This window comes from Electrona antarctica (genome assembly GCF_951216825.1).
Source record: "Electrona antarctica genome assembly, chromosome: 22".
NCBI lineage: Eukaryota > Metazoa > Chordata > Actinopteri > Myctophiformes > Myctophidae > Electrona > Electrona antarctica.
The window spans coordinates 24,852,211-24,875,572 of record NC_136805.1 but is presented as its reverse complement, the minus strand read 5'-3'; the positions used below and the strand labels follow the sequence as shown (position 1 = coordinate 24,875,572).

At 41.7% G+C, this 23,362-nt stretch overlaps 2 protein-coding genes across 3 annotated transcripts in view; one reads left to right on the top strand and one right to left on the bottom strand.

The window, feature by feature from the left end:
* LOC306915766 (ras-related protein Rab-26-like) overlaps nt 1-22,651 on the top strand; it is an 89,572-nt gene extending 66,921 nt beyond the window's left edge. For both annotated transcript variants that reach the window (XM_079493374.1, XM_079493373.1), the window contains 5 exons: nt 941-993; nt 18,721-18,786; nt 20,355-20,411; nt 21,102-21,178; nt 21,667-22,651. In XM_079493374.1, coding sequence (XP_079349500.1) covers nt 941-993; nt 18,721-18,786; nt 20,355-20,411; nt 21,102-21,178; nt 21,667-21,769 — 356 coding nt within the window. In that variant the 3' untranslated portion in view covers nt 21,770-22,651. The remainder of the gene's footprint in view (nt 1-940; nt 994-18,720; nt 18,787-20,354; nt 20,412-21,101; nt 21,179-21,666) is intronic.
* Nucleotides 13,402-15,667, bottom strand: LOC306915756 (uncharacterized protein). Its single transcript, XM_079493355.1, has 3 exons — nt 15,631-15,667; nt 13,968-15,104; nt 13,402-13,844 (listed from the first exon to the last, which is right to left on the bottom strand). Exons 1-2 carry the CDS (start codon nt 15,637-15,639, stop codon nt 13,983-13,985), a joined length of 1,131 nt encoding a protein of 376 aa, XP_079349481.1. The 5' UTR covers nt 15,640-15,667; the 3' UTR covers nt 13,402-13,844; nt 13,968-13,982.
* Nucleotides 22,652-23,362: the final 711 nt, after the last annotated feature.

The following is a 23,362-nucleotide window of genomic DNA, read 5'->3' as shown; positions in this document are numbered from 1 at the left end:
GCGCGAGAGAGAGAGAGAGAGAGAGAGAGAGAGAGAGAGAATGGATTTAAAACAGATTAAGTGTTTAGATTAGATTTAAGGTCATAATTAAAACCGTGATTCTCGGAAACATCTCTGAAACATTGTAACAACACAAATCTTGCATGTGAGTCTCTGGCACAAAATATTCTCAGATGGGGGTCTGCAGCAATACTGTAGGCCGATCAATCAAGTGTAAATGAGCCCCAGGGGTCTGCAGCAAATATATATTCATTTTGGGGACCTTGACATGAAAACGTTTGACAACTAATGAATTAGAACACACACAGGCATAATAAATGGTCAGGTGTATCACTAATGATGGTGTAGTTAGTAAACGTCAGCATGCTGGTAAACCACAATGGCACAATTACAGCCAAAGTAATTGTGAAAGCCAACCCACCTTCCTCCCACATACACAGGCATTTATCCAGCTTCCATCCTGCATCTATAGCAGTACATTATCCACTTTCCATGCTGCATCTATAGCAGTACATTAGCCATTGTAGAAGTTCCCTTCTACTGCATTTATCCAACTTTTACTCCGCATTGATACTGCAGGGCAAGGCTTTCATCCCTTAACATTTTACACTAGAGACAAATCCATATTCTCTTCTCTAAACTTTTGTGTTTCTTAAGACTCAGCACTGGTAAGACAAAAGAGAGACCCCCACCACCACCACCACCACCACCACCACCATTTTTTGCTGCAACCTCACAGTAACATTAGTATAAGCTACTCTTATCAGTCTGTCCAAAATGTCTTTCAAGAGTAAGCCAAGAGCTAGTCCAGCTCATGAGAGCTTATGTGCTTGTTTATAAACATTTACTGGTAAAACATTTTTTTAATTTTGCATGTGTTCTGTGTAGATGAAAGCCTTGCTGGCTGATTGATATTTGTTTCTGTCTTGTGTCTCTTCAGCTCTCCTCCTCCTGTATGATGTCACAAACAAGGCCTCCTTTGACAACATCAGGGTAATGACTTCTGTTTGGCTTCTTCTAGCCCTCTTTCTGTTGTTTCCATGCATGCATTTCCTTTTCTCTTTCATTTTCGTTCACTCTTTCATTTTCTTTCATTTTTTCCTCCCTCTCTCCATTCCTTCTTAATTCCTTCCTTCCTTCCCTTCCCTTCCTCCATCCCTCCTACCTTCCTTCCTTCCTTTCTTCCTTCCTTCCTTCATTCCCTCTCTCCTTTCTTTCCGTCCTCTTCCTTCCTTCCTGCTTCAATCAGGAGGCAATTCACTGCATGTTCTAATCTAGGCAATTCACAGGAGGTGCATATACCCACTGAGCAATTGTCGGCCAGGCTAATCAAGGTCTAAATGTAGACCGTCTATATATAGACATTGAAACAACGTTGTTTCAACGTCTAATCTAAGCCTATAGACTGCTAAAAAACTTTAATTTTTAGACTATTTTTACCCCAGTTTTTAGACAATTTTTTTAGCCATTTAGATGTCTATTAGACTACAAAAAATCACACCCGTGTGAAGTAAGTGGTGCAACTCCGTGTGGGGTCCCCGGGTGGGGGGATGGGGGTTCCAGACCCACAGGAACGCACCCAGGGTGCCGGCCCGATTCCGGCGAGCCGCCCCGCGTCCGAAACGGTTGAGAAATGACAGAGTTACCGTGTGGGGGTCCCTCTACCCTTCACTGTACTGTACTGTCACTGTACTGTACTGGCACACCCAAAATCACCATATATACTGTTAATATGTGCGTTTGTGTGTGTGTTAGGTTGCGCACAGGTGGTGAAAAACAACCATGCTGTTTTCGTGCTCAGACGCACCCACCCAGCCAGCCACCCACCCAGCCACATACATAGTCACTTAAGGAAGTGGTTGCACCACTTAATAAAAATGCTCAGATACGTTGGTTAGATATACTGTCCGACAGGCATAGTCCGACAACACTGTCGCTCCCGACATGCGTGACCTGTTACAACTAACCCGTGGCCGGTTAGAACTTACCCATGGCTCCCGACATGCGTGGCAGGTTAAAACTAACCTGTGGCAGGTTAAAACAAACCTGTGGCAGGTTAAAACTAACCTGTGGCTTCCTGTGAGGTTTGTTTTAGGGTTTGGGTTTTGTGTAGGGCGTCAGACTAATGTCTGTCGGACCAAACACATACACACATTCATAGCATGTTAGAGGAAATTCAGAGCATGTTAGAGGCAATTCAGAGCATGTTAGAGGCAATTCAGAGCATGTTAGAGGAAATTCACAGGATGTTAGAGGCAAATCACAGCACGACCGTAAGTATAATTTAAGTAACTGTTAACACATACACATTTAATTTTCTTGACAGTCCTTGCGGTGGGCTCTCACGACAACAATCTTCTTGTTGGTACCTTATTATTGTTCTCCATTTTACGGTGTTTAATTACTATCACAATGTTTCTCATGGTGTGCTAGTACTGACCGGGTACCGAAACCTCACAGTACACTTAATAGGAAATGTTGGAATCATGGTGAAGAGTCATGAAGAAAACCTGAAATTATTCACCCTTTAAAAGACAGAAAGATGCTGACTGAATGTTGTGTAATCATGTATCAGGCATTAGGAAGGCCTTAAGCACGAGACAGCATAGACATAATTATAGTGCAACATTAAATCATTTTTCCTTCATAGAATTCATAATGTGTAAAAGTATTACACAGGAACATCCTACCTAACCCAAAGAGCGCAATCAGCTATATCCTATGCATAAAGTCACTCTGTCTCTCTGACTGTGAGGCATTTGGCATTATATTAATTGGGTAGCAGAACATCTGTTATTTCCTCTCTGTGTCTCTGTATCTCTCTTTCCTTGTGTGCACCTGCATGTCTCCTACACAAGGTGTGTGTGTGTGTGTATGTGTGTGTGTGTGTGTGTGTGTGTGTGTGTGTGTGTGTGTGTGCGTGTGCGTGTGCGTGTGCGTGTGCGCGTGTGCGTGTGCGCGTGCGTGCTCATCCTGGTTTCACTTTGTGTGAGACTGATCATTATCAATGGACAAAGCAGTCCCTAGGGAGAAGCACATGCAAGTCAACGCTCATGGCCATTTTGTGTCTAAATCATGTATCACTTCTGCACAGCAGGTGTGAGAATGATTTTTGATACAACTCAAAATGGAGATAGGATGTGCTGAGGGAATGAGAGGAATTAATGATGTCGCTGCAGGTATAGGCTAAAGGAAGAACTGTCGATTAATCAGCCGTTTGTATCAGCTGTTCAGTTTGACATCATTCGCCCCAGTGACTGCTATAAAAGTCTCATCAATGAAATATTGCTACGAATGTTCACAACAGAGCATACGAGCAGAGTGGAGCGGGGGGAAATGTCACTCCTCGCTCCGGGGGGCTGTTGTCAAACTCGCTATTCGCTTATATTGACCATAATTATTCCAGTCTGTGGTTCTGTGGTTCAGTTCTACATGCCAGATTATGCACTTTTATGCTACTACTAGCAACTTACCACATTCTTTGATCTAATTTTCATTGTAAAGTGAAAACCGTCAAATGCTCCTCCCCCCATTATCCATCTTCCATTATTATTTCCCCCTTTCAACTCGCTCTAATTTACTCTTGCTCTTGTCTCTTCTCTGATCTGGACTGTGTACTACAGACACTTTGATTCTGGACCTTTCTTCAGTAGTTGCTTGTAGTATTTGTGCACTAGGAACAAGTCAGTATGTGATTCTGGACCTTTCTTCAGTAGTTGCTTGTAGTATTTGTGTACTAGGAACAAGTCAGTATGTGATTCTGGACCTTTCTTCAGTAGTATTGTAGTATTTGTGTACTAGGAACAAGTCAGTATGTGATTCTGGACCTTTCTTCAGTAGTATTGTAGTATTTGTGTACTAGGAACAAGTCAGTATGTGATTCTGGACCTTTCTTCAGTAGTTTGTAGTATTTGTGTACTAGGAACAAATCAGTATGTGCTGGACATGGCTCTAGATAAGATCACAGAGTAAATGGCTGAAATATCGGTATGAATGGAAAATTGGGGTAAAAACAGAACAATCAGAGTTTCACAGCTTTACACATTTGACATGTGGACATGCTTTCTTATATAGCTCACCCTCAGGCAATACTCAAGGGGACAGTTTATGGTAATAAAGGTGTGTGTAAGTCTCAGCGAGAACATTGCTGCTTTGCGTACCAAACAGCTCAGCTGACATGTCTGCAGACGCCCCGCTTCCTGTCAGTCCTTTTGCCATTAAAGTGGGAATAGAAACAAGGGAGACAGCCATTGCCAAATGCCATTGCCTCTGTCTGTCTTTTCCAGTTAACGAGTTTGATCATTGCACATTCATGCATTCATTATTCATGAATTGAATTTTAGAGATGGTGTTGGTGAGGATGCACAAATTCGGTACCAACAAAGCAGCACACCACCATCGGTTCAGAATTCAGTGAGTTATGATTATTTTTTTAGTGCTTCAATAGACATGCATCAGGTTTCAGGATGTACGGCTCTCCATACAAAATATGTCACACATGGCCAGCAAACAGCAGCAGCCAATGAGGTTTCTACGTTTGAGAATCACTGGTGTGGACCATAGATATATAAACGTTTTCAGGTCAAGGACCCCCAAATTAATAGGAATCAATATGGAATATATGGAATAAGGAATACAATTTTGTCAAGAAGTAGCAGATCTACAAGCTCATAATGCGTGCGATTGCGATGCATTGTGAGCTTGCAGATCAGATATTTTCAAATAGCCGATGCATAGGGTTTAAGTGGTGAAACTGATTGTTATGCTATAATAACACATTTTGCTGAGGACCCCCTGGAACCCCCTCAAGAATCCCTGGGGGTCCCCAGACCCCAATTTGGACTACACCCTCTATAACGAACCAACCAGTAGGAGTCGGGAGTGACAACTTAAGGGACTACAATTTGACAATTTGAAATTGGCATGGGAGCAACAAAAAAAAAGTAAATCAACTGAAATCCTTAGTTATTTTATACTGAACATCTTACACTAATGTATTTTATAACATGTGATTGATACCCCCTTCCACCATGTACAATGTACTAGCCCTGAACCACTCACACATTCACCAACATTTAGTATTTTAGAGTTAGCATGCTGTTAACAATTTAATATGGAAATACCGTTAGCATTTAAAGAAGCAGGTGCAGACGCTGTGTGCGTGTGCGTGCGTGTGCGCGTGTGTGTGTGTGTGTGTGTGTGTGTGTGTGTGTGTGTGTGTGTGTGTGTGTGTGTGTGTGTGTGTGTGTGTGTGTGTGTGTGTGTGTGTGTGTGTGTGTGCACATACACACTCACCACTGTTCCACTGCAATGGAACAGTGGGCTATCATTCCCTGGGGAGAGATGAGAGAGGACACCTGTTCATTGTAGCGCACACACACACACACACACACACACACACACACACACACACACACACACACACACACACACACACACACACACACACACACACACACACAGACAGACAGACAATTTGCACTTGTTAATGTTAATTAGTGGTATTCATTAAAGTACAGAGAATAAGACCCAGTGGTCTGGCAAATTGCAAAGGCGTGTGTCGGCGATATGCACACGTACATGCATGTACTGTGTGTGTGGGTGTGTGTGTGTGTGTGTGTGTGTGCGTTTGATACAGGCAGCACAACAATGAGAGCAAGCAACAATGTCCCTTATGTAATATTAGATAAGACTAATAAGAGCCAATAAGCATATAAACGCACTATTATACAGACACTCTAGGAATATGTCAAGAACCTATCATTTGTATGTTGATATGAAAACACATAGAATTTGCATTTCTTTTGCATTGATTTAATCACAGTGGCTGTGATTTGCCTGCAAATGCCATTGCTGTCGGGAGGAAACATTGTCCAAAACCATTCCTTTTTTATTCGTTTTTTTATTATTGGTGAAGTGGGGCATTCATTTAAATAAAAAAAAGTTCAAAATCAGACCTGTCTGAACTGAGTGGTGCTGTACTATACTGTACTGTACTGTACTGTACTGTACAAGCCCTCCTCCCTGGCGTGTGTGTGTGTGTGTGTGTGTGTGTGTGTGTGTGTGTGTGTGTGTGTGTGTGTGTGTGTGTGTGTGTGTGTGTGTGTGTGTGTGTGTGTGTGTGTGTGTGTGTGTGTGACACACTGACACGTAATGGCTGTGCACAGTGCGAAGCTCAACAGCGCCACTTTGTCAGAAATTTGTCACCTGTTGGTACACTAAACAGACAGACATAGGGAGCCTAAACAGACAGACAGAAAGGGACACACATTGCTGTGCATTGGAGTGGTTGCACCACTCAAAGAAGTACACAAAAAGTTGAAATATGGAGATACATGGTTTCTGCCCCTGTTATGCAGTCTTATTTGGTGGAAACATTTCAGCTCAGAGAACACTACCCAATACATCTGAGTAGCATGCAAGAGATTCTAGAAAGGAGGTGCGCTCTGAACTCAAGGCTTACTATACGGCTGTAAATGGGTGCGAGAGGCCAGCATGAAGGTCCATAAACAAAAAGAATGGGCTTGCACACTGAAAGATGAAAACTGCTCTTTTGATGCAAAAAATAGTCTTTACTTACAAAAGTGCAAAAAGTGACATGGTGAAAATAAAGTGACACAGAGAGTAACATCAGTTTGTCATGAGTGGAGGACCCCAAATTATTTTGGGGGGTCCCCGGTTGATTTGCTTAATGTGCAACATTGTTTTCTCAATCAACAGTAAGCAAACCAACATACTATAAGTGTATGCAAGATCTCTGCACATTTCTAAACATACAATTTAATGACTTTTAAGACCTTTTTAATACCAAATCGGCCCGATGAAGGTCTGACCGACCGAAACGTTGCTGCTTAAATAAAAGTCTGTAAGTGAAGACAGTGTGCGGGATTCCAGTTTTCTCTTCCAGTTCATTTCTCTGACATAACTGATCTAGAAGCTCACCACTTGTTGCATGCCGATGCAGTGTGAGTTTGTACAGTAGGTCTTCTATTCTTTTAATTGTTTATTATTTAAATATTGATGTATATATTTAAATGACATGGACAAAATAGGGACGTCATGTTCAAAGTGACTGTTTCTCTGTAGGCTTTTATAAATGTTTAACCAATGAAAAGTATTTACAAGAGCGTGCAACTAAATAATACATACATGGAATCCATTGGAACACAGGTTCTTTTTTCAATTCCCATGAAAAGTAACGGTTTTGGACATACCAGGTTTCGTCTCAACAATATCCAATACGAACGAGGGTGGGTTGGTGGTCAGAATTTGGGTAGGTTCCCTCACATAAACATGCAGTAATCCTGCATGGTACCTCCCCCTGGCCAGAAAAAAAGAGCGTCTGCTAAATGCCTAAATTGTTTCACAGTACACGGCCGCAATAATGAGTTTCCTGCTGTACTAATGCAGAATGCGTGCAGAACGAGGGAGGAACGGCTACATTGACTACCACTACCACTGTATTCACTACCGAGGCAGGGTGGGTGTGTGCATAACTGCACATTCAAAATAAATACCATCAAGGTCAGGTTCTGGTTTCCAACCACTGTACAACACAAAGTTGGAAACTGCAATTCCAAAGAAATATTTTAACTTTGTGACCCTGATGCATTCAAAGATGGCAACTGCACAACACGCCGCCATCATCAGTGTCGTGATTGAGCACTCTGGGCTAGCACACGTTGAAACAACATCCTCTCTCATTGATGTTCCATTGTGTGAGATCCATTAGCAGTGAACCCTCGGGGCGCACGAGACAGCCCAGCATAACTGAAGATATGAGTTAACGGCCCATGTTGTGCTTGTCTTGTCAAATCTCACTCACTCTAAATGTCTTTCTGTTCTTGTTTTGTTTTTTTGTGATAGTATTTTGCAGAATTTTTGACAATACACACAAAGCTACAGCCAGTTGCATGAGACAAAATATACACATACATTTTAATAATTGTATTATCATCATCATCATCATCATCATCATCATCATCATCATCATCATCATCATCATCAATATTATTATTATTACTAGAAACTGGCACTTGGCTGCTTCCTTCCTGAAATCTCCACCATACTCCCCCATTTTCCAAGCAGTTCCTACCTGAAAGCCCTCAAACCCTCCATCCCTCCTCAGTGATGTGAACCCACTGAACCTGAACCTGAATAGGTTACATAATATCACAGTCAGTCATATTTGAGTCTGTTTCTAGTGAAAATGGATCACATTATAACTTTGCAAAAGTGCTTCTCAAAAGTCTGCGTGAAATGAGTGCCAACTCGAGTGCCAACTCTTTAACAAGTACTCCCTAGAACTCATTTCCCATCTCACTCTCCAGGCGTTTCCTCTTTCATATCACGTCTCTCTTGCTCCCTCCCACTCTCTCCCCTCTGCTCTCTCATTTGTTTAGTGTTTTTTACGTACTTTACTCCTGCCTCCTTTTCGTTCAATTTAGGCAATTTCGACTTTCACATCAAAGGCAACAAGACTGTATCAAGTGCGTGGCTTACTGTACCTTCATCCCCATGCGCCTGTAAGGATGAGAGTGTCACCACTTCAATCTCTGCTCCTTTTGATGTGACACTCATGCATGCAATGCAGAACTAATGCATGCAATGCGTGTGTACATTATGAATATGTGAAGCCTTATCTGATAATTGCATACATACTGAAATGCATAAAGTGTATACACACACACACATGTGCGCAAACACACACACACACACGCACGCACGCACGCACGCACGCACGCACGCACGCACACACACACGCACACACTTAATAAAAAATAGAAAAGATTAGCCTGGTGACTTCACAGCGTCGAAAGTGACCTCGTGTCCTGCCAACAGAACCACCATTGGCTGCAGAAATACACACAAACACACTCACGGGGTACACATCTGCATAAATGCATTTGAAATCACATACACATACTATACGTAGATACAAATAAACGGCTACATGCATATAGCAAACAAACATGCACAGTAACATACAAACACAGGCGAGCGTGTGCGCACACACACACACACACACACACACACACACACACACACACACACACACACACACACACACACACACACACAGTTTATTGTTATTGACCACTAAGATTCAGTATTAATTTGAGACTAAAGGAAAATCATTAAAACTACTGAGAGCCTTTTCACGCCAAGGACGATTTGTCGTCCCGAATACTGGCACAGCAATAAAATGGAAATCGATTTGACATATCTCTTGTTTGATTGATGTAAGTTGGCACATTGGATGGACAATACAGGCGAGTCCTCTGGCAGAAGACTTTGTACTGCAGCCCGTGGGACATTTTCAATTATTCTATTATATTATTATTATAGTCATTACATTTACATAATCTGTGTGCCCAGTGGTGATGACCCGTATCTCCAGACCGATCAATGTTAAATCCTCCCAGTGCAGCTCCACCTTACAATTTACAATTTTTACAATTTAGGCATTTAGCAGACGCTCTTAATCCAGAGCGATTTACACTTACATTAAGCTACTGTCTGTCTCAGTGAGGAAACCAAATTAGTTGACTTGTATTCATACAAAACAGGACCACGGTAACATAAAACCACCCAGATAAAATTGAAATAAAAAAATAATATACCGGGTATAGGATAATATACTATACGATACGATACGATACGATACGATACGATACAACTTTATTGTCAGCTTGCACTGAAATTTGCTTTGCGTCCATGATGTCACCGTTCAAGAAACAGACAAGACATAGACGATTAGACGTACATTACAAAATGGTAGACATTACAGGACAAAAATCACAGAAAACAATCAGGAACGAGAACATATCCACTGGTTTAGCGATTTTGGTTTAGAAGCAAGACAGACTGATGTACAAATTAGTTCTTTAGTCTGTTTTTCTTAAATGTAGGGACTCTAAACCGCCTCATGGAGGGCAACAGTTGATATTATGTATCCTTGCATTTGATCGGTCACCTTTTCCAGCGGTGATGTTTACAGCTTGAGTTTATTTTCCCTTTCTTTCTTTTCAAAATCTTTTTATTCAGGTTTTTCGACAATAGCCCAGGGGCAAGTATTAGACAGACACATAAAATATAAAAATAAAACTCAATCCCCTATCCCACCCTCCCCCCACCCACAATCCCAAGGATAGTCGGAACAGTCTGGAGGAAATAAAATAAATATATATATATATATATACATACACACATACACAAAATACATGCATACATAATTACAAAAAATAAAAATATAATAAAATAAAAAAAGCAGATTTTTCATAGAGCAGATTTTGTTTCTGTTGTGGTTTGGCGTTGGCCGAGGCATAGGCACGGCACACTATGCAGTTTGTGTGTTGTGGTAGAATGTCATAAACGGGCCCCAGGTCTTGTAAAGAGTTTATTTTCCCTTTCAAGGACATGTAGCAATATCATACTTCAGAAAGGAAAGTGAGTCCTTTCTTAGTCCCGCGGGGACATTCAGTTTCAGCTTCACCCAGCTGACGAAATGCTTCCCTATCCCAACCTATAAATATGACGTGAAAGCAAAATGGCCGCTGTGTGAATATTTCCTTTGGTCACTAGTCAGTCATTTGTTCTAACCTCTGGAGCTGGGAACCCAGAGGACTGCTGGTTTCCATTTTGGCTCTCTGATAAGGATTCATATACCTTGGACATCTTTCTTTCATTCATTCAACTTACTCTACCTCCTACTTCTATCAATACTCTCAGAATAATATCAGGTCAAATATCAGGTCAAAGCTTTATTTATAATCTATTTATACAAAAAGATCTAATGAAACCAATGTAGTTATTATTTACTCACAAACTCAGTCACAATACTTCAATTTTGCTTGAATATACTGTTCAATATTTATTTTTAAAACCCACATACACCACTTACCGGTAACCAAACATAGCAGATCTATAAGCTCACAACATGTGTCATTGCGATGAGTTTAGAGCTTGCAGATTGGCTACTTTTGTGTGATACTGTAGTTTTGGCGAAGTAGGGCATTTAATCACAGGAGGGAAAAACATATGGAGGAAATATGGAGATACAAGGTTTTTCCAGGTCTAGTTCGCAGGCTACATAACTTTCTCCCTTACCTGGCATTTTCTTTTCAACTTACCCACTCACACTCCTTATTCTCTCATTATTGGATATTTACTGGTCTTATGGTATATAGGCACTGTACGAACTGACCCGCATAAATCTCTTAAGTCATGTTATAGAGGAGAGGAGCCGTTATGAGGAATAATGATTCCAAATGTTGCAATTTCTGCGAGGTCCACACCTTTGCTTTCACAAGCTCTCTGTGTGTTAGCATTAAATTGAAGACTGTCTCCTTATTTTGCACAGTGACATCAGCAACAATAATACAACCCACAGAGAGCCAGACAGCATGCAGAACTGGAATTATTAGCAGTGTTTTGTATGAGTTGCAATCTGTCAATGAATTTCTTGGGTATGTCATTTATAATGTCACTGCTATAGTCCAGATGAGTAGAGATAAAAGCATTCTCTGCTTAATTGCCTAACCTTGCGGTTTCTGAGACTGAAAAGCATGCTTTGTATCCATGTTGATGTGACATTTAAAACTGTGTTCTGAATCCATAATAACTCAGAAGATTTTAAATCTCAACCTTTTGCCTGAGATGCCAAACTGCAGTCAATTTAGATATCTTGTGTGCAAGGTTGGTGCTGTAGGAAAGGCCATGGAGTCACCACAATCTGCTAAATCCAGCGTCTCAGATATATTCTTAAAGGAAATTGGTTTATATGAATTTTTATACTTCCATATTAAATTACTTAAACACTCCAGATTTGCTGTGTAGTGAACATGGGCCAGATTCACAACGGAGATATATGACCAGGTGTAATTGAAGTGTGTAAAGGAGTGTGTCACCCTACGCTGAACCTCCCTTGCCTTGCCATTCAGAAAAGGCTGCATATCCTTGAAATGAGAGGATCACAGGTGTATGTCATAATGAATGCGAGCGGGTGCCAAATAATCGTAAAATCACCCGACAACTTAATTTGCATTGTTCCACGACCCATTTCACACCATAAAAGGTGTCAAGCATGACTCAGCAGTTTGTCTGATATCTAGCTGGCAAAAAAACAAAACAAAGTTACAAACTACAGTTCAAACGAAATAGAGGTCTTCCTAGACGGTGTGGAATGTAACAAAATAATTATATTTTCCAGTGTGACTAGTGGCTTCACAAATTACAATAAAAAGCGCTGGCTGATCAAGCAGCGACAGCTGCTACGGGGGTCCGGGCGACACACCACCACCAGTCTACTTTTTTATATCCATATACCGTTACATTTGAGCATGATTCTTTATCTTTTCTATACCATTAAACTATAAATCATTATCCCAAGGTAATGACGGTGAACGCGTGCTCTGTTGCACCGCACCGCTGCAGCAATGTCAACTGACTGAATTATTATAAAAAGTATAGGCTACTCTCACTTATAAAATGCAACTCTTGGTAATTTATTTATTTAAGTTCAACCTCAGGACCAAGGCTAGGCTACTTGGCAATTATATTATAAAAGCCTTTTCTTTTGAACAATTGCTCACTCACACCTTTGCAGAGGTAAAAAAAGATATTTTCTAATCAGAGCTGCATTGATTAATGAGTGGAAGTACTTCTTTTGGATTACTATATCATCTCGTCTGTCTGAATGGCTGCCATGGGGAATGGATTTGTTCTGGACATGTAGCTTATATATTTAAAATGTCAACCATACGGCGGGTAGCCTATCCTCTTCGTCAGAGGTAAGTTGGCTACAGTACAGTATGAATGGTTCATTTCATGATGTCGTCATATTAAAATGATTCGTGGGACAATTGGCGTTAGTTGGCCCTTGGCATATTGGAAGTTTAATGCTGAGGCACCAAACTTGATTGATCTCATGATGAGATCAATGTACTAGCGGCAGCCTATACAGTAGTAGCCTACAGCTACAGTTGCCTATTATAATTAATTAATGGCAGCGCAGCGACATTAAGGCATGCATATACTGTATCTTACCTTTGGAGGAGAGCGGAGAGGTGAGCTGGCTTAAAACTATGACTGGCCGACTAGCACATGCGCTGATGCCATTAAATAATGTGGACTTCTATTTTTTATATAGGCCTAATTAGCCCTAGTCAGTCTGCTGTCTGTCTGTCAGACCGGCATGTTTGTGAACCATAGAATGCATTAGAGCCCTGTAAGCCCGCCGGGCCGGGCCGTGTTCTGTCCCTGACTCACCGCGCCGTTATATTCATTTTCAGAAATTTCACCCAGATTGGATTTGCTACAGCAGCGCGGTATGCTGCTGTCCCCCCCCCCCCAAATTTTGGCCCCATGTCTTTTTGTAGTTAATGAACCATGTCCGGGTTGAATTTAATGAACAAATCCACAAATCTTAAAAACTGTAATCATAGTTGCATTTACAGAGGTATTACAGTTACAGTTAGTATATTTTGATCATTGTCAACAGTATCCATTAATAAAACATGACGTACTGTAATATAATTTAAGCTGTAACATAGTCTAAGCTGACCGAATAGGCATAGGCTGAAGCTAAAAGCAGTTGCACACTGATGCATGAATAAGTGTGCTTGCATTTGCCTGTACAGTATCTTCTACTACTACTGAAAAGTAAACATTTGTGTAGCAAATCTAAACCGCATATTTCCATAAAATAGGATAGGACGGGAAAAAAACAGAGTTTGTGAATGCTATTTTCTCCAGCACATTTTTCCAGAATACGGCCTCTGTCCCCCATACTCTGTCTCCTCAACCTGGTAAATGTGATGTTGTGGATCTCTGCTGCTCCTTATCTATATGCAGAGATAACCCAAAAAAGTCAACATTGGTTAGTCTGTTCAGAGTGATAGAAAGTACTAAAAGTTAAATTAAATAAAATAAGAAACACTGAGAAAATACAAAGTAAAAATACATACCAGGTTTTGTAGCCTCTATGTAGCTGTAGCTGGGGCTGAAGCTGCAGCTGTAGCTGTAGCTAGGGGTGAAGCTTGGGCTGAGAGTGACTCTGCAATGTGGCGTGCCAACCGTCTGGTCAGGGAGGTTTTTGCTGCGATGGGCGGCGGTGCATTGTGAGCTTTCATCTTCTTCTCCTGCTTCTGCCGCTGCTCCTCAGCCTCCTGGAAGACATCGTCAGATCCATCGAAACACCGGCGGAGCTGGACAGCACTAAGCTCCTCGAGCGTAACCGCAGGAAACGGCGCTGCCAGGGACGCAATGAAGGCAGAGGAGTCCGAGTGGTGGCGGCGGTTTGGTCTGAGGACATGGCTGTGGGCGTGGTGAGTCTTAGGTGTGGAGTCAAGGTTAAGACACTGGTTGGAGTTCTGGGTGGTGGAGTGAGACTCGGGGGTGGATTTAGGCTCAAGTTCAGGGATGGTGACAGAGAGAGGAACCTGCAGGGACAGTCTGGCTGTGCGAGCCCTGGGGGCGGAGGTGGACGGTTTGGGACGCATCCTGACACCAAGAGGAGATGGACCCATGATGACGTAGGACGGGATGGTGGGAGGAGTGAGAGAAGAGGAGGAGGCCGTATGAGTTAGAGGGCAGGCAGTCCCTGTGGGGGGGCACGAGTGACGTTTGGACGGGGAGTGGGTTGTCACACAGTCGTGGAGGAGGGACAATCCACGCTGAGGGAGGTCAGGCTCTATTTTGCTCACCCTGACACCAATAACAGGGGTATCCCTGCCGTTACAGAAGTCAGCTGTCAACCTCCGCTGACTGTCACTTTGATAGTGAGAGGGTGTGGTCAGGTTGGACGCAGAGGCCATTGAAAAGGACCGTCCTCTGAATTTATAGCTGTGTGATGTCACCGAGTTGGGCTTGTCCACTTGTGCAGGGACAAAGATGGCTGAACCCTCACTGCATTCTGTGTTCTCCACTCTGTCCTGGCTGGCTGGTGAGGAGCTTGAATTTGCATGGGGTGCACTAGCATAATTAGCAGAGTGTATCTTACTCATTTGGCTAGCAGGGATACAGTTAGCTTGGATAGCCTTAGAAACCATTTTGAACGATGGATGGCGTGACAACCTTTGTCCGGTCTGATGATTGCAGATAATCTGTTGATTCTGATAATAGAAAATCTGTGCAAGACAGAGAGAGGTTGTGTGAGATGAGATTGTACTGTAAGATTGTGAAAAGAGGAAGGAATAGGCGTTGCCCATCCTTGCTACTAGAACAGTTTCACAACTCGTTATGACAACAGCCTGTACAAAACTACTGGTTGCCATGACAGCAACTGTAGCATTATGCATGATGAAGTATTAAAATAAATGTAGTTATTCAACTTAATGGAATAATATCGTACACAGCATACACACAGTATTTCCACTCACTATATGCAGTATGTGACTCACTGCATACGAAAGCAACATTTACTTCACATTGAATTCACTCATATTGAAACCCAAGGGCACAATTTGATGAAAACACTGCACTCAGGATTTGTACGTATAAGACGGTAAACTGGTTGGTGAATCAATAGCAATAGAAACATAAAATCACACTGTAGACGACCTTGTCATTTACTAACTTTAGTGCTTTCACTGAGTGTTAGTGAATAAGAATTTAAAAACACCTTGTTACCTGCAGCATGGAGGACTGAGAACTTGTCTGTATCGGGTTGTTGTGAAGGTTTTATAACGTTGTGTTCATTCCTATATCATCTCACTCTTTTTCTCCACCCAGCGGTCCACCCTCCATGTCCCAACCACAGCTTCCGCAAATGGAAGTCCTGAACCCCACAGAGTCCCCATGTGGCACAATCGCACGCACGCACGCACGCGCACGCACGCACACGCACGCACACACACACACACACACACACACACACACACACACACACACACACACACACACACACACACACACACACACACACACACACACACACACACACACACACACACACACACACACACAGAGAGAGTACTACCACTACCTCCACCCATGATTGTAAACAGCACCAGATACCATCATAGAATTTACAAATAACAGGAAGGGAGACATGCAGTTTGACTGTGAGGAAGACATTTCACCATGTGAGGTGATGAAGTAATGATGATTAGCCACTTTCAACCTGGCGTCCCTATTTTTCCATAAATCAATGACCCTTTACGTCAAAATTGGACCAATGAAAAGTATTAAAAAGTGCTTCTGACAAAACCAGCTATAACTCCATTGTATCCTCAAACTGTGCTAAAGAAGCTAACTGTCATACTTGGGAGTCAGATACAACATTTCCTAACAGAAGGTAAAGGTACTGTATTGTGCATACAGTACTTCCATGTAACCCTGCCTTCTGGTTGTAGGACTTGGATTGTTTCTTATTACATTACATTTCAAACGGTCTACACAAGCATATCTTTGCTAAGTAAAATGTGGAAAGTTAATTTAACTCATACTGTAAAAATAGATCTGGGAAGTTAGTACCCATCATTTTTACACTCCTATACTCAGAGTTAAATGAACGCTCTGGAGTTTTCTGTGTGTGACTGTGCGGTCTCTTCCATTTGGGCCTTTTGCACTACCGTATGTTATTTTGGAATATCTGTTCTATTCATACTGAAAAGAATGTCCCTGTCCCTCTGTTAGGCTTCATGCCGGATTACAATCACAGAAGAATGTTCAAGTTAAAAACTTAGCAAAGTTGCCCTTTAACTGTGGCCAGAATGGTGAGCTTAGATTTCAGTTGATGTTTTCCTTTTCCAACCCATTTTACTTGATTAAAACAAGCCAAGAGGCTAGGCTACAACTATTCATTAGGCCTATGTCACAGAAAGTTTTATTTGTCTTGTTTTTGATGCAATAACAGCTGACAAGGCTCCCAGCAGTAGACACACATCCTCCACCCCCAGAGGACTGTAGTGTGCATATGAAATGATGGTCCATATTCATGTGTGATAATTACAAACATAAAAGTAGGGAACCCACTCAGTGTTTAGGTAAACTACATCTATGCTAGCCTGCATTAATGTTAGCGTCTTACTACTGACACACAGCATAAAAGGTAAATAAAAACGTCTGGGCTTCCGAGGCTACATACAATTAACGTACAAATCCTCAGTGTTCATTTATCCATTTACATTCAGGATTTTACAGTGATCGTTAGGTACAGTGTAAAGCTAAGCTACTGAAGCTAGGTTTGTTGTGGGTGGGGGTGTACAGTATGAATGCAAAGATACAGTACATAGTAGCCTACACTTCTTAAAGTTAGTATAAGATTCCACTCTACCAATTCTGAACGTAAATCCCATTGTTCTGATGTGAGAATCACATCAGAACAATGGGACAATAGGACAATCAGTAGTTTGGCAAAAAGAAAAACGACCTCATATGTTCTGTGTTTATATGCACTGTACTGTACATAAAATGCAATAATGAGCATATCCTGATTATGCGTCACAGAGAAATACACTGATTATATTACTGGTCTTCTCACGTCAATGGGATTCAGGTTGAAAAGTGTCAATTAAATTTAATTCTGAGAGTGGGCAAATGTAACAGGTCCATTTGGTTACTTACTTACTTATGTACACTACACTCAGACTTAAATGAACACTAGGACTTTACTGTTTATAGACAATGTTCTGGTTCAAATTCCAAGCATTTGTGGTCAATTCACCTAAAGGTAAGGATTTTTCTTTGATTAAAATAAAGGTTAAAAAGCTCTATATTGTGAACTTTACTAAACAGAATCAGGTCGGGATACCAATTATATCCATTCAAGATAGAGAACGCAGTCAGGATACAGATTATTTAAACAAGTGGAATTGATGACACAAAGAAATGAGCAGGCAAAATTGGAACTGGAACACTATAAAAATTAAGCTGATAAATGGCTACTCTGTCCTGATTGGCTGAAATGTTGTCCTATACCTGAAACTGTATTTTCTGTTTATTAAAGATCTGGAGAGACAGAGAGACCCCTGTGGCTGAACAAACACTATAGCAATGATTACTATCAGAACGTAGTGAGGCGATGAAGTAATGATGATGATGATTCTCTGTGAGCAGGTACTGCAGCCTCAGACACTTAGAAAGTAAAAACTTTTTATTTTAACCCAAAAATATCACTTACAAAAATCAACTGGCGTGAACAAGAAAGAGGGAATCAAGGATCTGTGTGTACTAGACTGACAGAGAGAGGTGATGGCAGATATGTGTCTGCAGTCTGCACAGGTGTGTATCGACATATTGTATGTGTGTATCTAGGCCTAGGGCGTTTGAGTTGTATTCTATCTGTCTGTGCGTGCTTGCGTGCGTGTGCTGACAGTGAAATCTATAAGGGTGAGCCCCAGGGATACTAAGTGATGTTTAACCAACCCAGGTAGCAGGGCCTCAGGGGATCACTGTTCTGTAATTGGAACAAGATGGATGGAGAGCGAGGCAAGACGGATGGGGGCACAGAGAGAAAGGGCATTAGACTGAGATAGGAGGAGGAGATGAACTGTACCGGCCATCAATTTCTCCTCTTCCTCTCCTGCCTTTCATCTCTCTGATTGTTGTTGCCTTCAACAACCCATTTCTCTCTCTTTACTATCTTCCATTTATATCCTTTAACTCACTCTCCTCCTCATATTTAATCTGTTTTTTCTCCTGTCTATCTCTTTTATGTCCTCCATTTATCTCCTCTCTCGATCTTTCCCCCTTAATCCGTCCTTCTCTACTCTCCAGGCCTGGTTGACAGAGATCCATGAGTATGCCCAGCAGGATGTGGTGGTGATGCTGCTCGGAAACAAGGTGAGACCCTCTTCTGTCCTTCTTTCCTCTCTGGCTCTGAGACAGGCATGGACAGATGGACTTATGAAGCAGTAAAGAGAAAGGTATGATGTGGAGCAGTAGACCAGAGGGAGTCTAGAGGAAGGGAATGGAGTGAAAGAGATGGACAGGTCAATGGGAGGAGACGTCCTGACTCCTGAACCAGAGATAAGGGGCACCAGAGGAGGATGAGAGGGCTGTATGCGATGGCTGGGTGGACAACGTGATCAAAAAGGAAAGGAAAGGAAAAAGAGGGGCTGTAATGTATGGAGGGAGGTGAGGGAGCATGGTACGGTGAGACTGTCTGAGCTAGCACTGGGAGAGACAGACAGACAGATGGACTCACAGCGAGGGGAGGTTGAACTGATAAGGAGGGAGAGAAAGGTATATTTACAGAGGGTAGTGGTGGTGGTGGTGGTAGTGGTGTATGAAGGAAGGGAGCAAGGTAGGCAGGGTTGTGTTAATAGGAGGGATGCATGGAAAAGCTGGTGGATGATTGTAAGGTGGGACATAGTGGAAGCTGTAGACAAAGATGAAGGAAGATATAGGGATGGTTGTTTGGACAGTGGAGAGACCACTCCTTAACCCATGGGTTCCCAAACGTTTCAGCCCGGGACCCCAACCTAACCCTGTGGGTAATTTTATGCACTTTTATGCATAAAATGACATGCAATTTTATATATTTTCACAAATTTTATTTAAGACGCTATCTTAGGATAGATAGACCTATTTGACAGTGCAGAAACATAATTGCCTTCCTTGATGCATTAATGAGCACCAACGACCATCACCTGGACACAGTCAGAAACTCAGCCTCTGCAGTGATCTACTGAAAGTGACTGCATGGCGTGGAGTCTGTCTCATTTCTCATTCTCTCCAAAAGCTCTTGAATATGATGGAATATCATTAAGGATTATTGTGATTATGGTAAGCTCACATTTAATGATATCGCACACACCATAATATATATATATACACATACATGGGTTAAGGTTAAGGTAAGGTTTCCCAAAGTTAGGGACATACATGCATACATGCATACATGCATACATGCATACATGCATACATACATGCATACATGCATACATGCATACATGCATACATGCATAATGTCCCTAACTTTGGGAAACCTTACCTTAACCCATTGGGTTGCAGGTTTGATCTAGCCTGGCTCCAGCCCCTGAATTCCAGCTGAATGTCAGGCTGATCCCCACTCCCCAGCACGGCTAAATCAACTCAAACAGTGTCTGTCAGTCATGCCAAGCAAGTCGGCTGCATGGCAAGCAGAAGGACACAGTGGCCTTGTCAATTTGAGTTAGATGTCTTGGTTTCAACCCCAATACAGCTCACTCGTCACTGTGGTTACAGAAAGGAACCATCTGTGTTTATGTATGTTTCATCTAGCTTCCTACTATTTCACTGTCTCACACTCTCTCTGTGTATTGTACAGTTTGTTTAATAGCTGGTTAAAAGCACAGCACAATACATGGTAGGAGGACAGATGTTATAGAGGGTTTGTAAATCAGTGCTGTGTGTCAAATTTGTTCCAGGCTGATTCCACACATGAGAGAGTGGTGAAAAAAGAACAAGGAGAGAAACTGGCCATGGTGAGTTTTGCTAACGTGCATGCACAAGAAGTCAAGGACGTGTGCAAAAATCCACAAATCCATCTGTGTGCGCACACACACACACACACACACACACACACACACACACACACACACACACACACACACACACACACACACACACACACACACACACACACACACTCACACACAAACGCATTGACACTTACATTGAATTTACGGCGATGTCGATGTTCCCACTCAGTCAAGTGCCACCCTATAGTGCTGGCTGTTGTGTTAATTACACATCCACGGAGGCACATAATGTTGTTATTGTTTGGAATAAATGAGGTGAGCATGTTAACTCAATTTTCCGCCTGGCTTCACTCAGATGAACTCAGCAACGGTAAAACATTAGCCAGAGACTCACAGGGCAGACGTTCCGCATAGGAGGGACCACCAACACACACTGACATCTACAACAAACATACACAACTGAACACAGAAATGTAAAGTGTAAGGTATGATGGAATGCACTCGCGCGCACATACTGTACACGCACACGCACGCACACACACACACACACACACACACACACACACACACACACACACACACACACACACACAGACAATGTGAACACACCTTGACACAGCCATTAATGTAGGGGCGAACATACTGTACATACACACACATGCACACATACCTCTTTTGACTGTCTGTGAGCAGGAGTTTGGCGTGCCCTTCATGGAAACGAGTGCTAAATCTGGACTGAATGTGGAGCTGGCCTTCATTGGTGTAGCCAAGTAAGTTACACGTGTCCACACACATGTAAACACACCCACACACCTACACATTAATGTTACCAGATACTGCATTGAAAGGATTCATAATAAGGTGTTTCCATCTTCGCAAGCTCTTCACCACTCACAACCCTTTCCCGTCACTGTGCAATATTCCATGAATGTATGCGATGTACATATTTTAAATCAGATGTTACGCTCTGAAAGCTTTGTGGTTTGCACATGTCTGTCGTGTCATTGCCAACACTGGGTGACAGAAACACAAACAAGTTAACAAAAGCTATAAGCAAGGTAAAATATTTTGAAATAATTAGATCTTAATTATAGCATCATATCTGTAAAACCTCTGCTCTCATTTGAGGAGTAAAGGAGACTGTGTTAAATGTTAACTATATAGCTATTGTATGCATTTATGTTAAAAACATTTTATCTATAAAATATTATAGTGCAGTCTCTCTCTCTCTCTCTCTCTCTCTCTCTCTCTCTCTCAGGGAGCTGAAACACAGGACCATGAAGGAGCCAGATGAGCCAAAGTTCCAGCTGCAGGAGTATGTTGACAGAGAGATGCAGACAGCTGGTTGCTGCCACTCATAGACACACCCTCTGTGTGTCAGTGTGCATGAGTGTGTGTGTGTGTGTGTGTCTCTCTCTGTGTGAAGTCTGTGCACACGAGTGCGTGTGTGTGTGTTAGGCCCATGCTGGACATTAGACACACTCCCTTGGAGTCTGTAATGATTTGTAGTGAGTGCTGGCTGTGAACACGTTTCCAAAATCAGCAGTATCTGTTGTTTTTCCATCAGCAGTGACACACCCGACATACACTTCCTTCTGCAACTGTGAATGTATTATACACACACACAACAAGCTTGTACTATTATCATGTGAGTACTTTTGACTGATTTCCATTGCCTACTTTTATACTGTAACTCTAACTATCACCAATACATGCCTATTTACTCTTGCGAAGTTAAGGACCAGCTAAATGTCCTCCATTTCTGTCATTTAATTTCTTTCTATCCCTGTGAGGTCATTTGGTTCCTACAAAGATAGAAACATGTAGGCCTACTCTATATAATCTCTCTCTACACACACACACACACACACACACACACACACACACACACACACACACACACACACACACACACACACACACACACACACACACACACACACACACTACCCTAGGTGTTTCCATCTTCGCAAGCTCTTCACCACTCACAACCCTTTCCCGTCACTGTGCAATATTCCATGAATGTATGCGATGTACATATTTTAAATCAGATGTTACGCTCTGAAAGCTTTGTGGTTTGCACCTTTGTACATGTCTGTCGTGTCATTGCCAACACTGGGTGACAGAAACATAAACAAGTTAACAAAAGCTTTAAGCAAGGTCAAATATTTTGAAATAATTAGATCTTAATTATAGCATCATATCTGTAAAACCTCTGCTCTCATTTGAGGAGTAAAGGAGACTGTGTTAAATGTTAACTATATAGCTATTGTATGCATTTATGTTAAAAACATTTTATCTATAAAATATTATAGTGCAGTTGGATAGTTAGTGCTGTAGGCTAATGTTGAGTGATTTGTACAGCTTGAACAAGCTACAGTTTGAATATTTTATTTCTCACCCCAAAATCTAACCTTTTTTGTAAAGCAGGTAAGTCAGTCATCAATTTGACATCTTCATTTAGCTATGTTGAAGGCAAAAGAGAAAATTATTCGGCATCGGTCAACTTCAATATCTGTGATGGTTTTGGAGGTGGGCATCTTAGTTATTGCCCTCAACACACAAAAGGAATTAATTCGCATTAACACTGCTTATTTTAAAAAGATTCTTGCAGTTATTCCTGCCCTGTGGAATCTTTTCAAATGTTTGGTGATTAGATATGTTGTATCGATAAGTGATGATGAAACTTTCTTGATTGATTTAAAGTATTGACATATTAAGTATCGTTTATTATTAATTGTTAACTTATAATCTGTATTGTCTCTTATCGGTCATTTCTCATTTGTAATGTAATAAATCTCTAGCATTCACAATAAAGAATCCAAAAATGTACTGTCAATTGCCCAGTCCATAGATGGTTCTACACTGCCCCTCAGTGGCAACTGTTGGTTATCGCAATATGGAAAGTGATCGACAGCTCTGACCTCAGTGTGAAGTAGACATTTTACAATTGA